Genomic DNA, 18,158 nt, shown 5'->3' with positions numbered 1-18,158 from the left:
GCTGTACAGGAGTGCATGTGCTGCACATACTACATAGCTGTACAGGGAGGACAAGCATGTGCTGCACATACTACATAACAGTACAGTGAGTGACAAGTATACTACATAGCTGTACAGGAGTGACAAGCATGTGCTGCAGTGACAAGCATGTGCTGCACATACTACATCTAACTGTACAGGGGAGTGACAAGCATGTGCTGCACATACTACATAGCAGTACAGGGAGTGACAAGTACGTGCTGCACATGCACACATACTGTACAGGAGTGACAAGCATGTGCTGCACACACTACATGGCTGTACTGTACAGGGAATGACAAGCACATGTGCTGCACATAGTAATACATGGAGTGACAAGCATGTGCTGCACATACTACATAGCAGTACAGGGAGTGACAAGCATGTGCTGCACATACTACATAGGACAAGCAGTACAGGGAGTACAAGTATGTGCATACTACATACTAGTGACAAGCATGCTGCACATACTACATAGCTGTACACAGGAGTGACAAGCATGTGCTGCACATAGCATAACTGGCGCATGCTGCACATACTACATAACAGTACAGGGAGTGACAAGCATGCGGCTGCACATACTACATACTGCATGTAACATACAGGAGTGACAAGCATGTGCTGCACATACTACATAGCTGACAAGTAAGCATGTGCACATACATAGCACATACGCACATACTGCACATACACAGTACAGGGAGTGACAAGCATGTGCTGCACATACTACATAACAGTACAGGGAATTACAAGCAAATGTCAGGTCATCTTATAATAATTGTAGTCGCAATACAGCATGATCACGTCACAAATTGCTTGTGTCCTTGCTGATGGTGACAACTACAGCTGGGACTCTTGCTGAAGTCTTTCACATGACCAGTATCTTGTTGCCACTGTTACACAGATAATGGATTCTTTTGCTAACTTTTCAGCATCCCACAATTTACCCGTTCAGATAAGGGGAAGGTCGTAAGATGCTGTGACCATTTCCTTTGATGTACTTGTCAGTCATATTCATGGTTTGTTAGATTTGAGGTTTTCACATAAGTGTGGGTTGGTATCCCTAATGTCTAAATGTATGAATACCTGATGTCTAAAAGTGTCAGGCATTGATGTCTAAATATGTCATACCTGATGTCCAAATATGTCATGCCAGAAGTCTGAATATGTTGTGCCAGAAGTCTAAATGTGTCATGCCTTATGTCTAAATATGTCGTGCCAGAAGTCTAAATGTGCCAGTCACTAATATCTGAATGCTATGACTGCACAATATCAGGTATTCAGGTATTTCCATCTGATATTATCCTGGGATTTCCATCTGATATTAGGCTATGTACATTTCTCTGTCACACACTTTGTTGTTATTTATCCTTGGCATACCTGAATGATGATCATTTCTTCAAACCCACACTCTAGAGAAAGGCATCTATTTTTTGTGAACAGGATTTCCTATCATGTTGAGGTCTTCAGATATACACACATTCCTATTATCCTGGTTATAGTAATGATCAGTACTTAGTAGTACTCTCTGTCAATTTATTTCTGTATCACATGCATGCAGACTGATGACCTTCTGTGGCTGACAGTTTTGACATGCTTATTTTGAAGATGCCAAGCAAGAACTTACTGGACATCACAGAAAGCGTATGTTTGTGTGTCAACCAGAAGAAGGTGCTGTATGCTGTGGGCTGCCACTCCTCCGTGCTGCTGGTGGATCCCCGCAGTGACTGCAACATCACACCCATATCCAAACATCCAGGCAGAGGTGAGATGTTGTCATAGTTCATACAGAGGTGAGATGTTGTCATAGTTCATACAGAGGTGAGATGTTGTCATAGTTCATACAGAGGTGAGATGGTGTCATAGTTCATACAGAGGTGAGATGTTGTCATAGTTCATACAGAGGTGAGATGGTGTCATAGTTCATACAGAGGTGAGATGGTGTCATAGTTCATACAGAGGTGAGATGTTGTCATAGTTCATACAGAGGTGATATGTTGTCATGGTTCATACAGAGGTGAGATGTTGTCATAGTTCATACAGGTGAGATGTTGTCATAGTTCATGTAGGTGAGATGTTGGCATAGTTAATACAGAGGTGAGATATTGTCATGGTTGATACAGGTGAAATGTCATAGTTCATACAGGTGAGATGTTGTCATAGTTCATACAGAGGTGAGATGTTGGCATAGTTCATACAGAGGTGAGTTGTCAGTTAATACAGAGGTGATTTGTGGTCATGGTTCATACAGAGGTGAGATGTTGTCATGGTTCATACAGAGGTGAGATGTTGTCATAGTTCATACAGGTGAGATGTTGCCATAGTTCATACAGGTGAGATGTTGGCATAGTTCATACAGAGGTGAGATATTGTCATAGTACATATGGGTGAGATGTCATAGTTCATTCAGGGGTGATATGTTGTCATAGTTCATACAGAGGTCAGCTGTTGTCATAGTTCATACAGGTGAGATGTTGTCAAAGTTCATACAGGTGAGATGTTGTCATAGTTCATACAGGTAAGATGTCATAGTTTATAGAGGTGAGATGTCATAGTTCATAGAGGTGAGATGTTGTCATAGTTCATACAGGTAAGATGTCATAGTTCATACAGGTGAGATGTCATAGTTCATACAGGTGACATGTTGTCATAGTTCATAGAGGTGAGATGTCATGGTTCATACTGGTGAGATGTTGGCATAGTTCATGTATACAGAGGTGAGATTTCAGACATAGTTAAAAAACCGATGAGATATTATCATACATTTAAAATAGCGATGAGACATTGTCAGCCAGTTCATACAGAGGTAAGATATTGTCAGACGGTCCATGCAGAGGTGAAATTGTGTGTGTCTGTAATAAAAAAATGAAAAGGCTAATTCTCAGCCAAATAACGTCTCTTAGGAATTTACCATTTCTTTTGTGAATGAAGTTACGCCCTTAGTAATGTTTGCCATGTGTACTAGCCTGGAGTATATAGTATTCCCGGAATAGAGTGAGAAAATATTAGTTTCCTAATACTGATAATAGTATTTTTAAATAGGTGTTACATTATGTAGTAAGGTACTGGGAGGCAACTCTTGTAGGCTGAAGAATGAGCCTTACTACATCACGAGTTATCTCCCCTGGTGTAGCAGACGGCTTCCTTTGTTGACGTGGCAGATTTGACAGCGGAAGAGAAAAGAAAGCAGGTTCTAGATGATTTTGAAAGGGGTGTGACTAATGCAAAAGAGTTAGCTGGTAGACATGACAATCCTCTGTCTACAGTATACAAAACTTTGAAGAATATTCAGTCAGTAATTGGGGTTGAGCACAAGACGGGGCAGGGAGGCTAAGGAAGTTCAGTACTACGGATCGCCGGCGACTTGGTCAGATTGTGAGTAGGGGAAATGTTAGAATTGTTGAGAATATCAGAAATGAGATGATTAATAGAGGAAGTCCTCAGGTATGTAATGAAACCCTTAGACAAGAATTACAAAGACTTAACTGGGTGAAAAAGCACGTAATTCCTTCACCATTGATGAAAGATGCACAACAATAAAGACGTTTAAACTGGTGTATGGCTCACAAAAATCAAGATTGGGATAATGTTTTCTTTTCTGATGAAAGTTCAGCCTAGCTGTCTGAAAATGTGGACAAAAGATACCCTGAAACCTATTTACCAACTGCCAAAACATACCCCGAAATTTCACATGTGGGGTGGGATATCATCACGTGGAGTGACGCTGTTGTGGATTTTCACTGGAAATTTGACAAAGGAAGGATATGTTGACATTTTAAATGATCTCCTCCTTCCAATGGCCCGAACACTGTATGAAGATAATTGGATTTCCCAGCATGATAATGACCCAAAACACACCGCGGGCTACACAAAACAGTGGTTCTCAGACGAAAATGTTCAAGTTTTAGACTGGCCCTGCTACAGCCCAGATCTTAACCCTATTGAGAATGTGTGGGGACTAATGAAGGACAGAATAAACCAAAAAGGACTTAGAAATATTGAGGATATGAAGAAAGAAGTGGTCAATATTGGAATACGCTGTCTCACGATTTCCTACAAACTTTGATCAGTAGTGTACCTAGGTGCAATCAGTCATGCAATGCAGGGCAAGGAGGTCTCACAAAATACTGAAAAGACACTTACAGTCCGTTTGAGTCAGAAACGGACCGATGAATTGCAAATGTTTTCATTGTACAAAATTGCCACAGAAATATAAATAGTACACATGTTTATCATTTACTAATACCCAACAGCTTTCTTATATGTTAAAATTTTCCGGACTCCACCAAAAAAGTTGTTTAAGAAACTATCATCATTGAAAACACAAAAGTTGTTATCTGTCGCGGCGGGGTGAAACCGCAGAAACGGAACCGCCAGTCATGGCGGGGGGACATCTCAAAATCTATTCTGGGAGACCTGTCGGTTCCTCGTCCGTCGTAGTGTCATAGTCACGACTTAAAGGGATGACAAGTGGTGCCACAGTTGCCTGTTGTAAGCCATCCCGAGACCAGTAACCTTGTTCAATGACGTTAGCTACGTTGTTGACACAGTTTTGCCAAGTTTTAGTCGTGATTTTGTTAAGGGATTCCTTAACCAAAACCTCTACGTCACGTAATCTAAAAGTTGTGTTTGATCTGGCAACATCTCCTTTGACAATACCCCATATCATTTCAATGGGGTTAAGGTCACAGTGATAGGGTGGAAGTCGCAGAATATCGTGACCCTTACTTTTTATGTAACTGTCAACTTTGTAGAAAGGTTCACCTTTGTGGGTTTTTATGATCTCATATAGCTGAGGCTTCATTGCCTTTGAAGGCCGTGCGATCTGAAATTTGTTGAGCCATGATATCATATCACCTTTTCGACTTTTCAATGTCGGGGCTTTACTGTCGGGGTCCTGCACGCTGTGGTATGGGGCATTGTCCATTACGATAAAAGACTTCTCTGGTAGAGCTGGTACCAACTTGTTTGTAACCCAATTGAGGAAAACCGCACCATTCATCTCGGAATGGTAGTCTCTGTTTTCTGTGGACTTTGCCCTGAATACCAAGTCGCAGCCTGGGAGAAAGCCTTTGCTGGAGCAACCAGCATGGAGAATGATTAGTCTCTCTCCTTTCCCTAGAGGCAGCTTTCTACGTGACCCCTTATCACCCCCATCGGGTACCCACTGACTGCTGGCAGTGTGCGAGGCATTGACCCAGGTCTCGTCCAAGTACACTGGCTCGAACCATTCCTTGCGCTTCTTCTTTATAACCCTGAAAAATTATTTCTCAAGCGAACGAACGGGCGGTCACAGAGTACTGACCTATTCTCCCCCGAAATTTTCTTATAACGATACCCGAAAGAGTATAAGAGTCGCCAGAGTGTGTACTTTGAAACTCTGAGGTTGTGTTCTTGCTTCAAATGCTTTTTTAAAATTTTCAGCGACATGTATTTGTTTTCAGAATAGAGCTTGTTGATAGACTGCCTTACAAGGTTCTTTTGAAAGTTGTTCAAATGTTTTCATTTGTGTGATTTTGACACGACCCCTACCTGCTTCGCATCACCCTCACAATGTTTGTGTTCCAGAACATTTGTCAGTACCCTTGCTGATACTCCTAAAGCTTTTGCTGCCCGCTTACGGAATTTATTAATGGCATAAAATGGTTTGCCCCTTTCGGCTTCAGCACGTAAAAAATCGTGCACTTTAATCATCAACTGTTTCACGTCAGCATTCAACTTCATTTTTCATCAGGCATGTGTATCCCGTGCACAACAAGATAGTGGCTGTTCCGTTTCGGCGGTTTCACCCCGCCGCGACAGATAACAACTTTTGCGTTTTCAATGATGTTAGTTTCATAAACAACTTTTTTGGTGGAGTCCGGAAAATTTTTAAATATAAGAAAGCTGTTGGGTATTAGTAAATGATAAACATGTGTACTACTTATATTTCTGTGGCAATTTTGTACAATGAAAAAATTTGCAATTCATCGGTCCGTTTCTGACTCAAACGGACTGTAGATTGTAAGAGAATCATATCTCAACATACTCATTTAAGTAAAACTTCTATACTTTCAATACATGTATTAGATATTTGCTGAAACAAATGTCATGGCATAACTCTGTCTGTTTGTAGGACCGAGGACAATGGACAATTTTTGAGAATACTGTAGATAATGTGGTTCACAAAGCGGTAGTGTTACTTTACATTGAATGTTGATGTTATGTTGTAGGTATTCGATCTGTCAGTTTCAATGAGGACATTTTGACCATAGGCACAGGGTATGGTATGGTCCTATTCTATGATCTACGGGCATGCAAGTACATCCAGCACAACTGTGGCCATGCCTGTTACCTGAGTGTGGGCTCCGGCTGGCTGGTGAGTCTGTTTGAAAGACTGTTAACAGGTTGTCACACAACACATTTCTAACAGACTTGCACAGCAGACATTATGAAACCCCTTCAACCAACACAACTGACAGGTCTTCACACAAAACACACTTGGCAGGCCTTTGCATAACACACTGCTAACAGGCCTTCACAGAGCTAACAGACCTTCACATAGCCAACAGGCCTTCACAGCCAACAGGCCTTCTCACAGCTAACAGGCCTTCACATAGCCAGCAGGCCTTCACACAGCTAACAGGCCTTCACAGAGCTAACAGGCCTTCACACAGCTAATAGGCCTTTGCTTAACACACAGTTAACAGACCTTTACGTAGCTAACAGTTGACAGGTCTTCCAACTAAACACCTATAACAGGCCTCCAAACAACACAGAGCTCACAGACCTTCACACATCCTCACACAACACATAGTTAACAGGTCCAAACAGACATCCCATGATTTTAATGTTACTAAAAGTATACAAAAATAAAAAGATGTAATGTGATCGCCAGTTCATCCTTCATTTAATATTTGAGATTAAATAGTTAATGTGTTCTGTTCAAATTGACCAAATATCTATTAATTGATTCTGTGAGAAATAACAAGATCCTTGACTGTTTCAGAAACCAGAAGAGGATGACCGCTTCTTTTTGTCGAACCCAGGCTTCCCAAATGCAGTGTATACCCATGCTTATGACTCAAGTGGCACACGTTTGTTTGCCGCAGGGGGACCTCTGTCGTCAGTGTCATGGGGTAACTATGCTGGACTGTGGTACTGACGACTGAACCTGGGAACAGAAATATTTGGTAGATCATCTGTGTTTCATGGAGAACTATGTCTGTTTGTAGGACTGAGGACAATGGACACTATTTGGAACAGCTCTGTGTCATGGCATTAGTATGTCTGTGTGTAGGACTGAGGACAGTGGACACTATATGGAACAGCTCTAGGTCATGGCTCTGTGTGCATGGTGTGTAGGTATACCTCTGTGTGCATGGTGTGTGTAGGCATTCCCCTGTGTGCATGGTGTGTGTAGGTATTCCTCTGTGTGCATGGTGTGTGTAGGTATAACTCTGTGTGCATGGTGTGTGTAGGTATAACTCTGTGTGCATGGTGTGTGTAGGTATTCCCTGTGTGCATGGTGTGTGGTAGGCATGTGTGTGGTGTGTGTAGGTATTCCCCTCTGTGTGCATGGTGTGTAGATATTCCTCTGTGTGCATGGTGTGTGTGTGCATGGTGTGTGTAGGCATTCCCCCTCTGTGCATGGTTTGTGTAGGTATAACTCTGTGTGCATGGTGTGTGTAGTATAACTCTGTGCATGGTATTCCTCTGTGTGCATGGTGTGTGTAGGTATAACTCTGTGTGCATGGTGTATCAACATGTTGTAGCAGCATAGTGTTTATCATCATGGTATATATCAGCAAGGTGTACCATGATAACTCTTGTGATGGGGTTTCGTCCTTGTCTTTATAAGACTGTAGGAACTGCATGTGTTATTGAGCAAATGTTCAGAATTGTAAGAGGTAAATTGTCTTTTACATGAGAGACCACACTTGTAGTAGTTACAAAGACTTCATCCATGCATACTGTATTATGATTGTAAGGCACTGACAGAAGACACATGTAACAAATTAACTTTTGTTTTATGAGACAAGAGCAGATTTGTCTGTGGGCTTGGTATAGAAACAATGTATGTGGAAGAAGTTAAAAGACTTACCTGTATAGGTTTAAAAGAAGGTGACAAGCCATTCACATAGGAGTATTGCATTCAGGCATGTGATGCTAATGTTCCTTACAATGGCTTGCATGCATGAAGAAGGGATTAGCATATTTTGTTTGTCATATGTCTTGTTATATATTGTTTTCTGAAACAATGTGGTGAGTTACACAGACATGCCTTTCATAAGGGATATTCAGGGAGGTCTTGTGTGTGCACTCTTTATACACAACACTAGGGTTTGTTTCCTAGGTAAGGTATATGAAGCCAAACTTTTTGTCCATATCTTCTTTAAGTGGCATTTAGTCCATAGTTAGAAATGAATCTGCAGGCTGGAATTTGTGTTAGCTCTCTGAAACCTTTGTCCACTATTGGGATAGGCTGCAGTGTTGCTAGAATCATTGTTCACTGACTGTATCTGTGTCCATTGTCTGGATAGGCTGCAGTGTTGAACAAATCAGTGTCCCCTGTCTGGCATTAGTGTCATCTGTCCAAAGTATTGCTGGCATCAGTGTTCACTGTCTGGACAGGCTGCAGTATTGCTGGCATCAGTCCTCACTGTCTGGACAGGCTGGACTATTGCTGGCTTCAGTGTTCACTGTCTGGACAGGCTGCAGTATTGCTGGCATCAGTCCTCACTGTCTGGACAGGCTGGAGTATTGCTGGCATCAGTGTTCACTGTCTGGACAGGCTGGAGTATTGCTGGCTTCAGTGTTCACTGTCTGGACAGGCTGGAGTATTGCTGGCATCAGTGTTCACTGTCTGGACAGGCTGGAGTATTGCTGGCATCAGTGTTCACTGTCTGGACAGGCTGGAGTATTGCTGGCTTCAGTGTTCACTGTCTGGACAGGCTGGAGTATTGCTGGCTTCAGTGTTTGTTGGCTGTCTGGACAGGCTGGAGTATTGCTGGCTTCAGTGTTCACTGTCTGGACAGGCTGGAGTATTGCTGGCTTCAGTGTTCACTGTCTGGACAGGCTGGAGTATTGCTGGCTTCAGTGTTCACTGTCTGGACAGGCTGCAGTATTGTTGGCATCAGTGTTCGCTGTCTGGACAGGCTGGAGTATTGCTGGCTTCAGTGTTCACTGTCTGGACAGGCTGGAGTATTGCTGGCTTCAGTGTTCACTGTCTGGACAGGCTGGAGTATGGCACTGTCTGGACAGGCTGGAGTATCAGGCATCAGTGTTCACTGTCTGGACAGGCTGGAGTATTGTTGGCATCAGTGTTCACTGTCTGGACAGGCTGCAGTATTGCTGGCATCAGTGTTCACTCTGGACAGGCTGTCTGGACAGGCTGGAGTATTGCTGGCTTCAGTGTTCACTGTCTGGACAGGCTGGAGTATTGCTGGCATCAGTGTTCACTGTCTGTCTGACAGGCTGTAGTATTGCTGGCGCTCAGTGTTCACTGTCTGGACAGGCTGGGCTTCAGTATTGCTGGCATCAGTGTTCACTGTCTGGACAGGCTGGAGTACTGCTGGCATCAGTGATCACTGTCTGGACAGGCTGTCTGGAGGCTGGATTGCTGGCATCAGTGTATCACTGTCTGGACAGGCTGGAGTATTGCTGGCTTCAGTGTTCACTGTCTGGACATATTGCTGGAGTATGGACTGGCTTCAGTGTTCACTGTCTGGACAGGCTGGAGTATTGCTGGCATCAGTGTTCACTGTCTGGACAGGCTGGAGTATTGCTGGCTTCAGTGTTCACTGTCTGGACAGGCTGGAGTATTGCTGGCTTCAGTCCTCACTGTCTGGACAGGCTGGAGTATTGCTGGCTTCACTGTTCACTGTCTGGACAGGCCGGAGTATTGCTGGCTTCAGTGTCATCTATCTGGAGTATTGCTGAAATAATGTTCTCACACACTCATCAAGTCACTCCATTCCTGTTCAGATCATTATTCATCTTCATCTCATTTGTACAAACATACTCTTCTCTTCATCTTTCCAAGGTGTAAATATCCATTGAATAAAAAGGGCATTGTATAGCACAGATGTATATTTCTCCTCATTGCTGTATATATAACAAATGGCCTGGAGAACCATGTCCAGCTGGTGTAACAAGCCATTCTATGCAGTATTTGGATGAATGATAGCCATGAATGATCAAGTGACAAGATTGCATCTCCAATCTCCCTGTCACTCGTCTCCCACCAGAAACCACAGGCCCCCACTGCGGGTCAGAAAATCGATAAACTAGGCCCCGGTTTAGTATCAACACCCCCTACTATATATTATATAGTAGGGGGTGTTGATACTAAACCGATAGTGCCTATCTTATCGGTAGTAGCAAATATTCAATATGTATTATAGGTAGGGGTGTTGATGACTACACCCCTACTATATAATACATATAGTATCGATTTCTGACCCGAGTGGGGGCCTGTACCAGAAACTGCTGATGGGTTCCTACCACCTACTCTACAAGGGGGCTGGTTTGATCAGCTTTGTGTACTCTACTATGTTGGCACTGTTACACAGATATACCACATAACAGAATTGATATTGTAGAAAAGTTATCCCTTACGTTTTGTTTGTAACACAATGCATAACTGGTTCATCTGTACATGGATCATATCATACCCATGCTTCTCTGAGGAGTTTTTAGAGAGTAATTAAACCCAAGCTGACTGAAGCATGTATCTCAAAGTATATGAAACGTTTTGTTGGCCTTTTGGTGAGAAATGACTCCTGCCATATAGTTAGTTTATGCTGAATACTGAGATCAGTGATTTGTCTATACACATTGTTTCTGTATATCACACAGCTGTTTAGGTTCCCATTGGAATTTGGTTTGAATATGTTTGCATTTTATCTTGTGTGTCATTTTTTGTGGTGCAGTTAGTTTCTGTTGCCTTGTTGCGTGTATGGTCCCTGTTGATCTCTGTTACTAGAACACTGCCTAGGAGGTGGTGAGTATTGGTCACAGTACCTGATGATGATGATGATGATGATGATGATGATGATGATGATGATGATGATGTATTTAAGATTTCATTTGTGCTTCCCAACATAATGCCATTTCTGCTTGGAAAAATAAAGTTAGGGATAGAGAGGGAGCAGCCTGAGAAGGTTGGGTTTTAGGAATGTACATTTAGATTTTGAATTTTGGAATTTTAACAGGTTTAAGGGGAAGGAGGAAGCAGTGGATACAATACCAGCACTGGTGGAATATTTGTATTGAGCTGCAATCCTGATGTGTATGCATGGAGGTGTTGTACAAAGAATGTCAGTAAGTTTAGGGCAGGGCTGTCATGTCCATGTATGTGGAGCAGGGCTGAGTGAGGTTGGAGAACAGGGTCCATTGTTGCATCATCAGTCACTGTTAAATTATTTTAATAGCATTTAGAAGTGATTCACATAAAGGGGTAAATTGTATGGATGTCAATTGTCTAATATGAGGAAGACAACTTTTCGGAGTATGATTTTATAAGTTCATCAGGTAAATGATTCAGCTCAAGCCTCAAGGAGTAACAATGTAGTTGGAAAAGCTGTTTTCCTCATATTACAGAAGTTGACATCCATAACAGTTCTTCCTTTATCAGTCACTGTGTCTCCAGTCCACACCTACTTCTTTAATTTTATATGAGCTGATGTTAATGTCACTTGTTGAAATATTATGTCAAATGACCCATTTAATAAATGTTTTGTTGATATCAATGACTCATTGTTTTGATTTGTTAGTTAGTGATGTGTGGATTCTTGTAAAATATACACATCCCCATTTGTATGTTTCCTGATATTCCAGCACATGTGAAACAAATCCTACAGTTGATTGGAGTACTTTGTAGATAGACACAGAAAGATATATATGACACTTTGAATACGTTTTAGAAAGTCACTATAGTCACCCTATCATTCTATAACTTTGACCATTTCCAAGATGGCAGTAGAAATTCGATTTCTTTACGTGCGCCATCTGGGACAACCCACCTTGAGGAGCATATGACTGCTGACTAGTGTTGGGAATTGGATAAAATCTCATAATTGATGATTTGTTCATTACAACGGATCAAGCATCGAAAATGATTGGTCAGCATCATTTATCAAATTTTTCTGGTTATGTTTGTTACTGCACAAAAAACAAAGAAAAACGTAGTTCTTATGAGTCTTTTTGCAAATTCCACAAAATGCATGTGCAAATTTAACATCTTTAAAGGATGACTAGTATGTTAGGAACATAAATTTCCTGGAGTCTTTAAGATAAATTCAAACCTGACTTGGAACGAGCTTGTAATGTTGATGAAATGAAACAGACAAAACCAACCTTGTGAAAAATATTGTTAATGCAAACAAGTGTTCCAGAATTGTTTGTGTTCGATTATGAGAAAACATAATCGATTGCTTGGTCGTTTATTTCAATTAATCGAGACCCCCACTACTGCTGACACTGCAGACATGAAAGCTCAGGGACACAAAAGAGCAGCAGTTTAGGAGAAACTTAGGCAATTAAACTGTCTGCTAAGTAGTCCTGTGTCCAGAACTTTATCACTGAGTCAGTGATGTCTGAAGGAGGAAAGCCAGTGTGTAGATCATATATGTGATGGTGATCCATGGATGGAAGCCAGTGTGTAGATCATATATGTGATGGTGATCCATGGATGGAAGCCAGTGTGTAGATCATATATATGATGGTGATCCAGGGAGGTATGCCAGTGTGTAGATCATATATGTGATGGTGATCCATGGATGGAAGCCAGTGTGTAGATCATATATATGATGGTGATCCAGGGAGGAATGCCAGTGTGTAGATCATATATATGATGGTGATCCATGGATGGAAGCCAGTGTGTAGATCATATATGTGATGGTGATCCGTGGATGGAAGCCAGTGTGTAGATCATATATGTGATGGTGATCCAGGGAGGGAAGCCAGTGTGTAGATCATATATGTGATGGTGATCCATGGATGGAAGCCAGTGTGTAGATCATATATGTGATGGTGATCCAGGGAGGGAAGCCAATGTGTAGATCATATATGTGATGGTGATCCTGGGAGGGAAGCCAGTGTGTAGATCATATATGTGATGGTGATCCATGGATGGAAGCCAATGTGTAGATCATATATGTGATGGTGATCTATGGATGGAAGCCAGTGTGGAGATCATATATATACTACTCACACTTTGCTAAGGATCACAAAATTCACAACTTTACTTAAACGTAGATTTATAATTTGAAATTGGATAAATAATAATATGGTAACCCATCTTTAGGCAAACAGTCACTTTAATCTAACCTTATGCACTTGATACATGAGTAACCATGGAAATGGTTTTCATGGCACCAATCAACCATTTTGCAAGTCATTGAAGGAGTCATTGACAAGTACACAACACCTGTCAATAGCAGGTATGGGTTCTGCAAGATGAAATGACAAACTGAAACCTAGGATCCATGCTTACAATAAGCTTAGATATTTAAACCAAATTTGACCCAACATCATAGTTTTCTGTTGAATCCATGTTTTGATCCTTAGCAAAGTGTGAATAGTATATGATGGTGATCCAGGGAGGAAAGCCAGTGTGTAGATCATATATGTGATGGTGATCCATGGATTGAAGCCAGTGTGTAGATATATGTGATCCATATTGATATAGATCATATGGTGGTGATCCAGGGAGAGAAGCCAGTGTGTAGATCATATGTATTATCAATAATCATCGATAGATTCTAGAAGCTTTTCTCTTGCATTCGGTTATATACATCTTTTAGTTAACTAGGTCGATTTTGGATTATGTTCCAGACGCCACAGATGGAATGGTGATCAGAATCGAATTTTTTAATAATATCAAATATGTTTTCAAAGAACGATTGTGAGTCTGTATTAGGCCCGTATGTTGCTATTAGTGTAAAAGTTCCGTCTGTTAGTTGCAGTTTTAGTGCGAGGAAGTTGCCATTTTCGAGATCTTGTATTTGGTCTAAGATTTTAAATTCAAAAGTATCTTCGAAAAGAATAGCTACCCCGCGGGAATTACTTACTTTTATTTGTTTAGTATCACAAGAGTCTGCAGACAAGGTGATCCACTATCCCCATATGTATTCTTAATATGCGCAGAAATATTAGCTATAATACTTCATAACAGGAATACAAATCTGAAACACCGAATACCTCATATCACAGTTACGTGACATGATGTTCAACAAGAAGACATGGCCTTTATGGTTGAACATCAAGACGTGACAGGGTATTCAACAAGAAGACATGACAGTGGTTAAATGTCAGGGTGTGAGTAGATCCCCCTGCAGAGAGGACGAGTGAGTTTAGTTTTACGCTGCTGTTAGCAATATTCCAGCAACGCCGGAGGACACCAGAAATGGGCTTCACACATTGTACCCATGTAGGGAATCGAACCCGGGTCTTCAGCGTGACGAGCGAACGCTTTAACCATTTTGCTACTCCACCGCTCCCGTCCATGAAAAGGCTCGACTTGCGTTGAACGTGTACAATTTATTCAATCCGGCAAATCCGGCATACACTCAAGGCGAAGGCTGTCAAATGTATTGTGCTTGCATACTTTGAGGCAGAACATAGCATGAGCAGGCCTAACAGTCAAGGCCTTGGGTGACCAAGGTGCTGCAAATAGAAGCGACAAAACCTTTTGTTCATCCAGAAGACATCTCTGCTAAAAGCAGAGCTGATTGTACAATTCTGACTATACTGAAATCCATTAGAAACGCATCCCCGGGATAAGACGTGATCTCCCTGAAAGGATAAATAAGAATAAAGAAAGGAAATTGTCCCTACTGACATTGAAATGTCAATCAAGATGGAAACAAAAGAAACAGCAGTCGTTCGTCGTTTAATGCAATCATGAATTAACAATAACGGACTTAAATGGACAATTGTGACAATAACCAGGCGCGCAAGACAATTTTTTGCGAGTAAGCTCGATAAGTTGCAAAGCTTTTTATTTAAATAAGCCCAACTTTCATGGTGACCTTCAGCAAAAATCATGTGTAAGCCCGGTTTTTTTTATAATGGTAGCTACGCCCCTGGAAACTGTTATTCCTTCCGGTCACTTGGCCTGGGGACAAACGAGTCACAAGAAAGCTCAATAGCTCTTTCTCACAACAGCTGATAAACGTGGCATTATGTGAAGTCAACAATGTGGTGCTGTTCAAAAGTGACGGCTGAATGATCATTCTATGTGTTGTGGACCCGTCATGTATTTTTTTCCATTTTCACGCGATTTGCAGGTGAAATGGTGATTTTCAGCAAATGTGGGATTCACGTGATCACGCAAGGATGCACGTGTTTGTGGTTGTGTATCACGTGTATCTATCAAAGTCAGATTACTTCAAGCACAGTTTGTGTTCCAAATTTGTGTTCGATATTCCATGATCACTGATAATAGGGTGGTGCGTTTCTAATGGATTTCAGTATATATTGTGAGCAGGTTAGGGAACTTGAGAATAAAAATTCTTACTGACACCGCAAACAGGCACACACACAGACACATGCACACTGCGTAGTTGTGATGATATTCTTGCAGAAGCTGCAATACTCTGGCACAGCATACGGCGGAGTTACAGGACTGTGTAACTAATCACATGACCGTATAACTTCCTAATATATGTATACACAGGCGAGTATTCTACACCTGCTACTGGGCGGAGAGTGAATTCCATGTAAACTGTACTACATTTGTATTAAACAATGTAAAGTATATTTGATTAAAACATTCTCACAACGATTGATATTGTACGTCTTTAATGAGATATATAGTTCAACAGTGTAGCAGGGATATCTGCCTGAGATTTGCAGTAGTCGTTGATGGTCAGATGACCAGAGATTTTGTTAGAAGATTTTCCAATGCGCCCAACTGTCCATCACGTCATTTACTATGAAAATTCAAACTCATAAATATCGCGGGAATCCACCGTTTTTCTCAAGAAAATCCATAATTCGACTAGGCATACACTTAATCAAACGTGCAATGTCAAGCTGGTTAATTCAATCCCATTCTTCCTGCAGATCACCTCCAAGTTCGTTGAGGGGTTGAGTGACGTACGCCCCAAGAATACCCCAGACAGGTTCGATAGGCGAGAGGTCTGAGTGCTGAGACTGAGCATGGTAAAGTGGTTAAGATCTCCTTTTGTCGATACACAGAAACACAAAACGACGTCTATGTCGGTGCGCAAATGGTACCTTGTGTGCCTCCAGGATATTGCCACGATCACTATTACTATCTACCCCCAAAACGATCGTACTGTCTCACGTTAACGGCACGAAAGCGTTCATTGCATTAACTCCATATTCTGCTGCGCCTATCAAAGAAGTCTAAAGAAGACCTTGAATCATCCGAAAACCAACGATGATTGGTCCAGCAATACCTTTCTTGACACCAACGGCGTCTTATCCTAATGTGACGGTCCGTCTGTCATGGGATCACATGTGAACGTCGAGCATGCAAATGCAGTTGTGTCCACTCACCTGTAGCTCTGAGAAGCTCATCTCCAATTTGAGAGTCACCACCGTTTCGGAACACAGTCATTCTAATGAAACGATCTTGTGTGTCAGTTGTCCCTGGTCGACCAGATAGACGCCTATACGATATCGTATTTTGCTGTTGATATATGATTGTAATCGGATAATTACTGTCTGTGAAACGTTAAGAGCTTGTGCCACAATGCTCTGTCTTGCAGCAACTTCTAACATGCCAATTTTAAGTTTGATCATATCAGAACGGCTTCAATCATCAAGTCATTTACGAATAAAGCGATAAAAGATGTACATAGACAGATGATGTTAATGAAATATATACATACGATGTTTTTACAGATTCTTGAAGGACATTTAGAAGTTGGATGAACATGAACACATGACACATTTATGGATAACACCTTATTACAGCTGATTCTTGTTCCTTCATCAGGGGTATGAAGTTCCTGACAGGCATTTAGAAGTTCACCTGATGAAGAAGCACGGATTAGCTCTGAAACGTCGTGTAAAGAATAAAAGAGGCTCTTATTCATAAACGTGTAATGTATTCATGTAGGCTGATGACAACTGCCTGTTTAACAAATGCGAGGTTACATAATAAAGAAAGGATTAAAGGGCACTTTATATAAGCGATAATGGAGCTCCACAGTTGGATACACAGGTGATAACTCGGATGACTTCACGTGTAAAACATGAAAGGGTGTCCCCCTTTAAGTGTCGATCCAGATTTGACCAAATGAATCGACATTGAATCGCTCACTCACACCATCACTCAAAAGACCAATGGATGAATCTCGTCATTCTAAAGATACACATACCACAGTTTGCTTTGTTTAAAAAGACAGCCCTTCGTCAAGCATCGTAATGAAGAAGATTAATACCAGTTCTCAGAACCGTTATCTTAGGTTGACAAGAGGATAGATACATGAGCCGATTGTCCCAAATCAGAGAAGTTGAAACAATGAGGTCAGTGAAAAGTCTGCAATAGTTTGTTAATTTAGCTTCACTCGTAACAGTAGCTCCCAATGCAACCCATTCAGCTTTATTTTACACAACGTATGCAGATTAATACATTCATATATTTTGGCTCATACCTACGGCAGTGACGATCTCTCCACAAGTTAACATTTGATGCCATGTGTCCCCAGTTGTGTGGATGTTCCCAGTGCCCATGTGACAGCAAAGTAAATCGAGGTTATGGTTCATCCGTCCGGAAAGCATTGACGTGTACATGTGTTGTCCACGGCAGTGTTTCCATACAGCTTTATGAGGGGACTGATGCGCTTTATGCCACACATCTGGCCTGGAAGCATGACGACATGAACAGGAGAAGCTGTAGATTAATGCGATGTTCAATCACATCTGTTCCTACCACTGTCCTGGATACAATGTTACTTCAGCGAAGATTAGATTTACTTCACTAAACGCATTCGTCATAAACATCTCATCAATCCACTGCGACAATATAAAGTACGTAGATGTCAAGGTAGTGGTCCCAAGGAGCTTGGTAATATTCAGTGTGGGTGAAAGATATTGTGCAAACATGTTTAGGTTGTTCATGGGTCGATATTGTGTGGCATGTACTAGCAGACAGTCAAATATGTCCAAACCCAGCTAAACAC

At 41.5% G+C, this 18,158-nt stretch overlaps 2 protein-coding genes across 2 annotated transcripts in view; both read left to right on the top strand.

Moving 5' to 3' along the window:
• The window catches only part of LOC124291873 (DDB1- and CUL4-associated factor 12-like), a 28,813-nt gene extending 20,313 nt beyond the window's left edge, over positions 1–8,500 (top strand). The window contains exons 6-9 of the mRNA XM_046728938.1: positions 1,627–1,783; positions 6,231–6,376; positions 7,007–7,449; positions 7,735–8,500. Coding sequence (XP_046584894.1) covers positions 1,627–1,783; positions 6,231–6,376; positions 7,007–7,162 — 459 coding nt within the window. The 3' untranslated portion in view covers positions 7,163–7,449; positions 7,735–8,500. The remainder of the gene's footprint in view (positions 1–1,626; positions 1,784–6,230; positions 6,377–7,006; positions 7,450–7,734) is intronic.
• Positions 7,219–11,746, top strand: LOC124291871. Its single transcript, XM_046728937.1, has 4 exons — positions 7,219–7,281; positions 8,498–8,951; positions 8,996–9,235; positions 9,733–11,746. Exons 1-4 carry the CDS (start codon positions 7,219–7,221, stop codon positions 9,942–9,944), a joined length of 969 nt encoding a protein of 322 aa, XP_046584893.1. The 3' UTR covers positions 9,945–11,746.
• The last annotated feature ends 6,412 nt before the right edge of the window (positions 11,747–18,158 follow it).

Source organism: Haliotis rubra, unplaced genomic scaffold (genome assembly GCF_003918875.1).
Source record: "Haliotis rubra isolate DU_JTF1 unplaced genomic scaffold, ASM391887v1 Scf50, whole genome shotgun sequence".
Taxonomy (NCBI): Eukaryota; Metazoa; Mollusca; class Gastropoda; order Lepetellida; family Haliotidae; genus Haliotis; species Haliotis rubra.
Note: the sequence above shows the minus strand (reverse complement) of the source record. Positions and strands in the feature narration are given on the sequence as shown.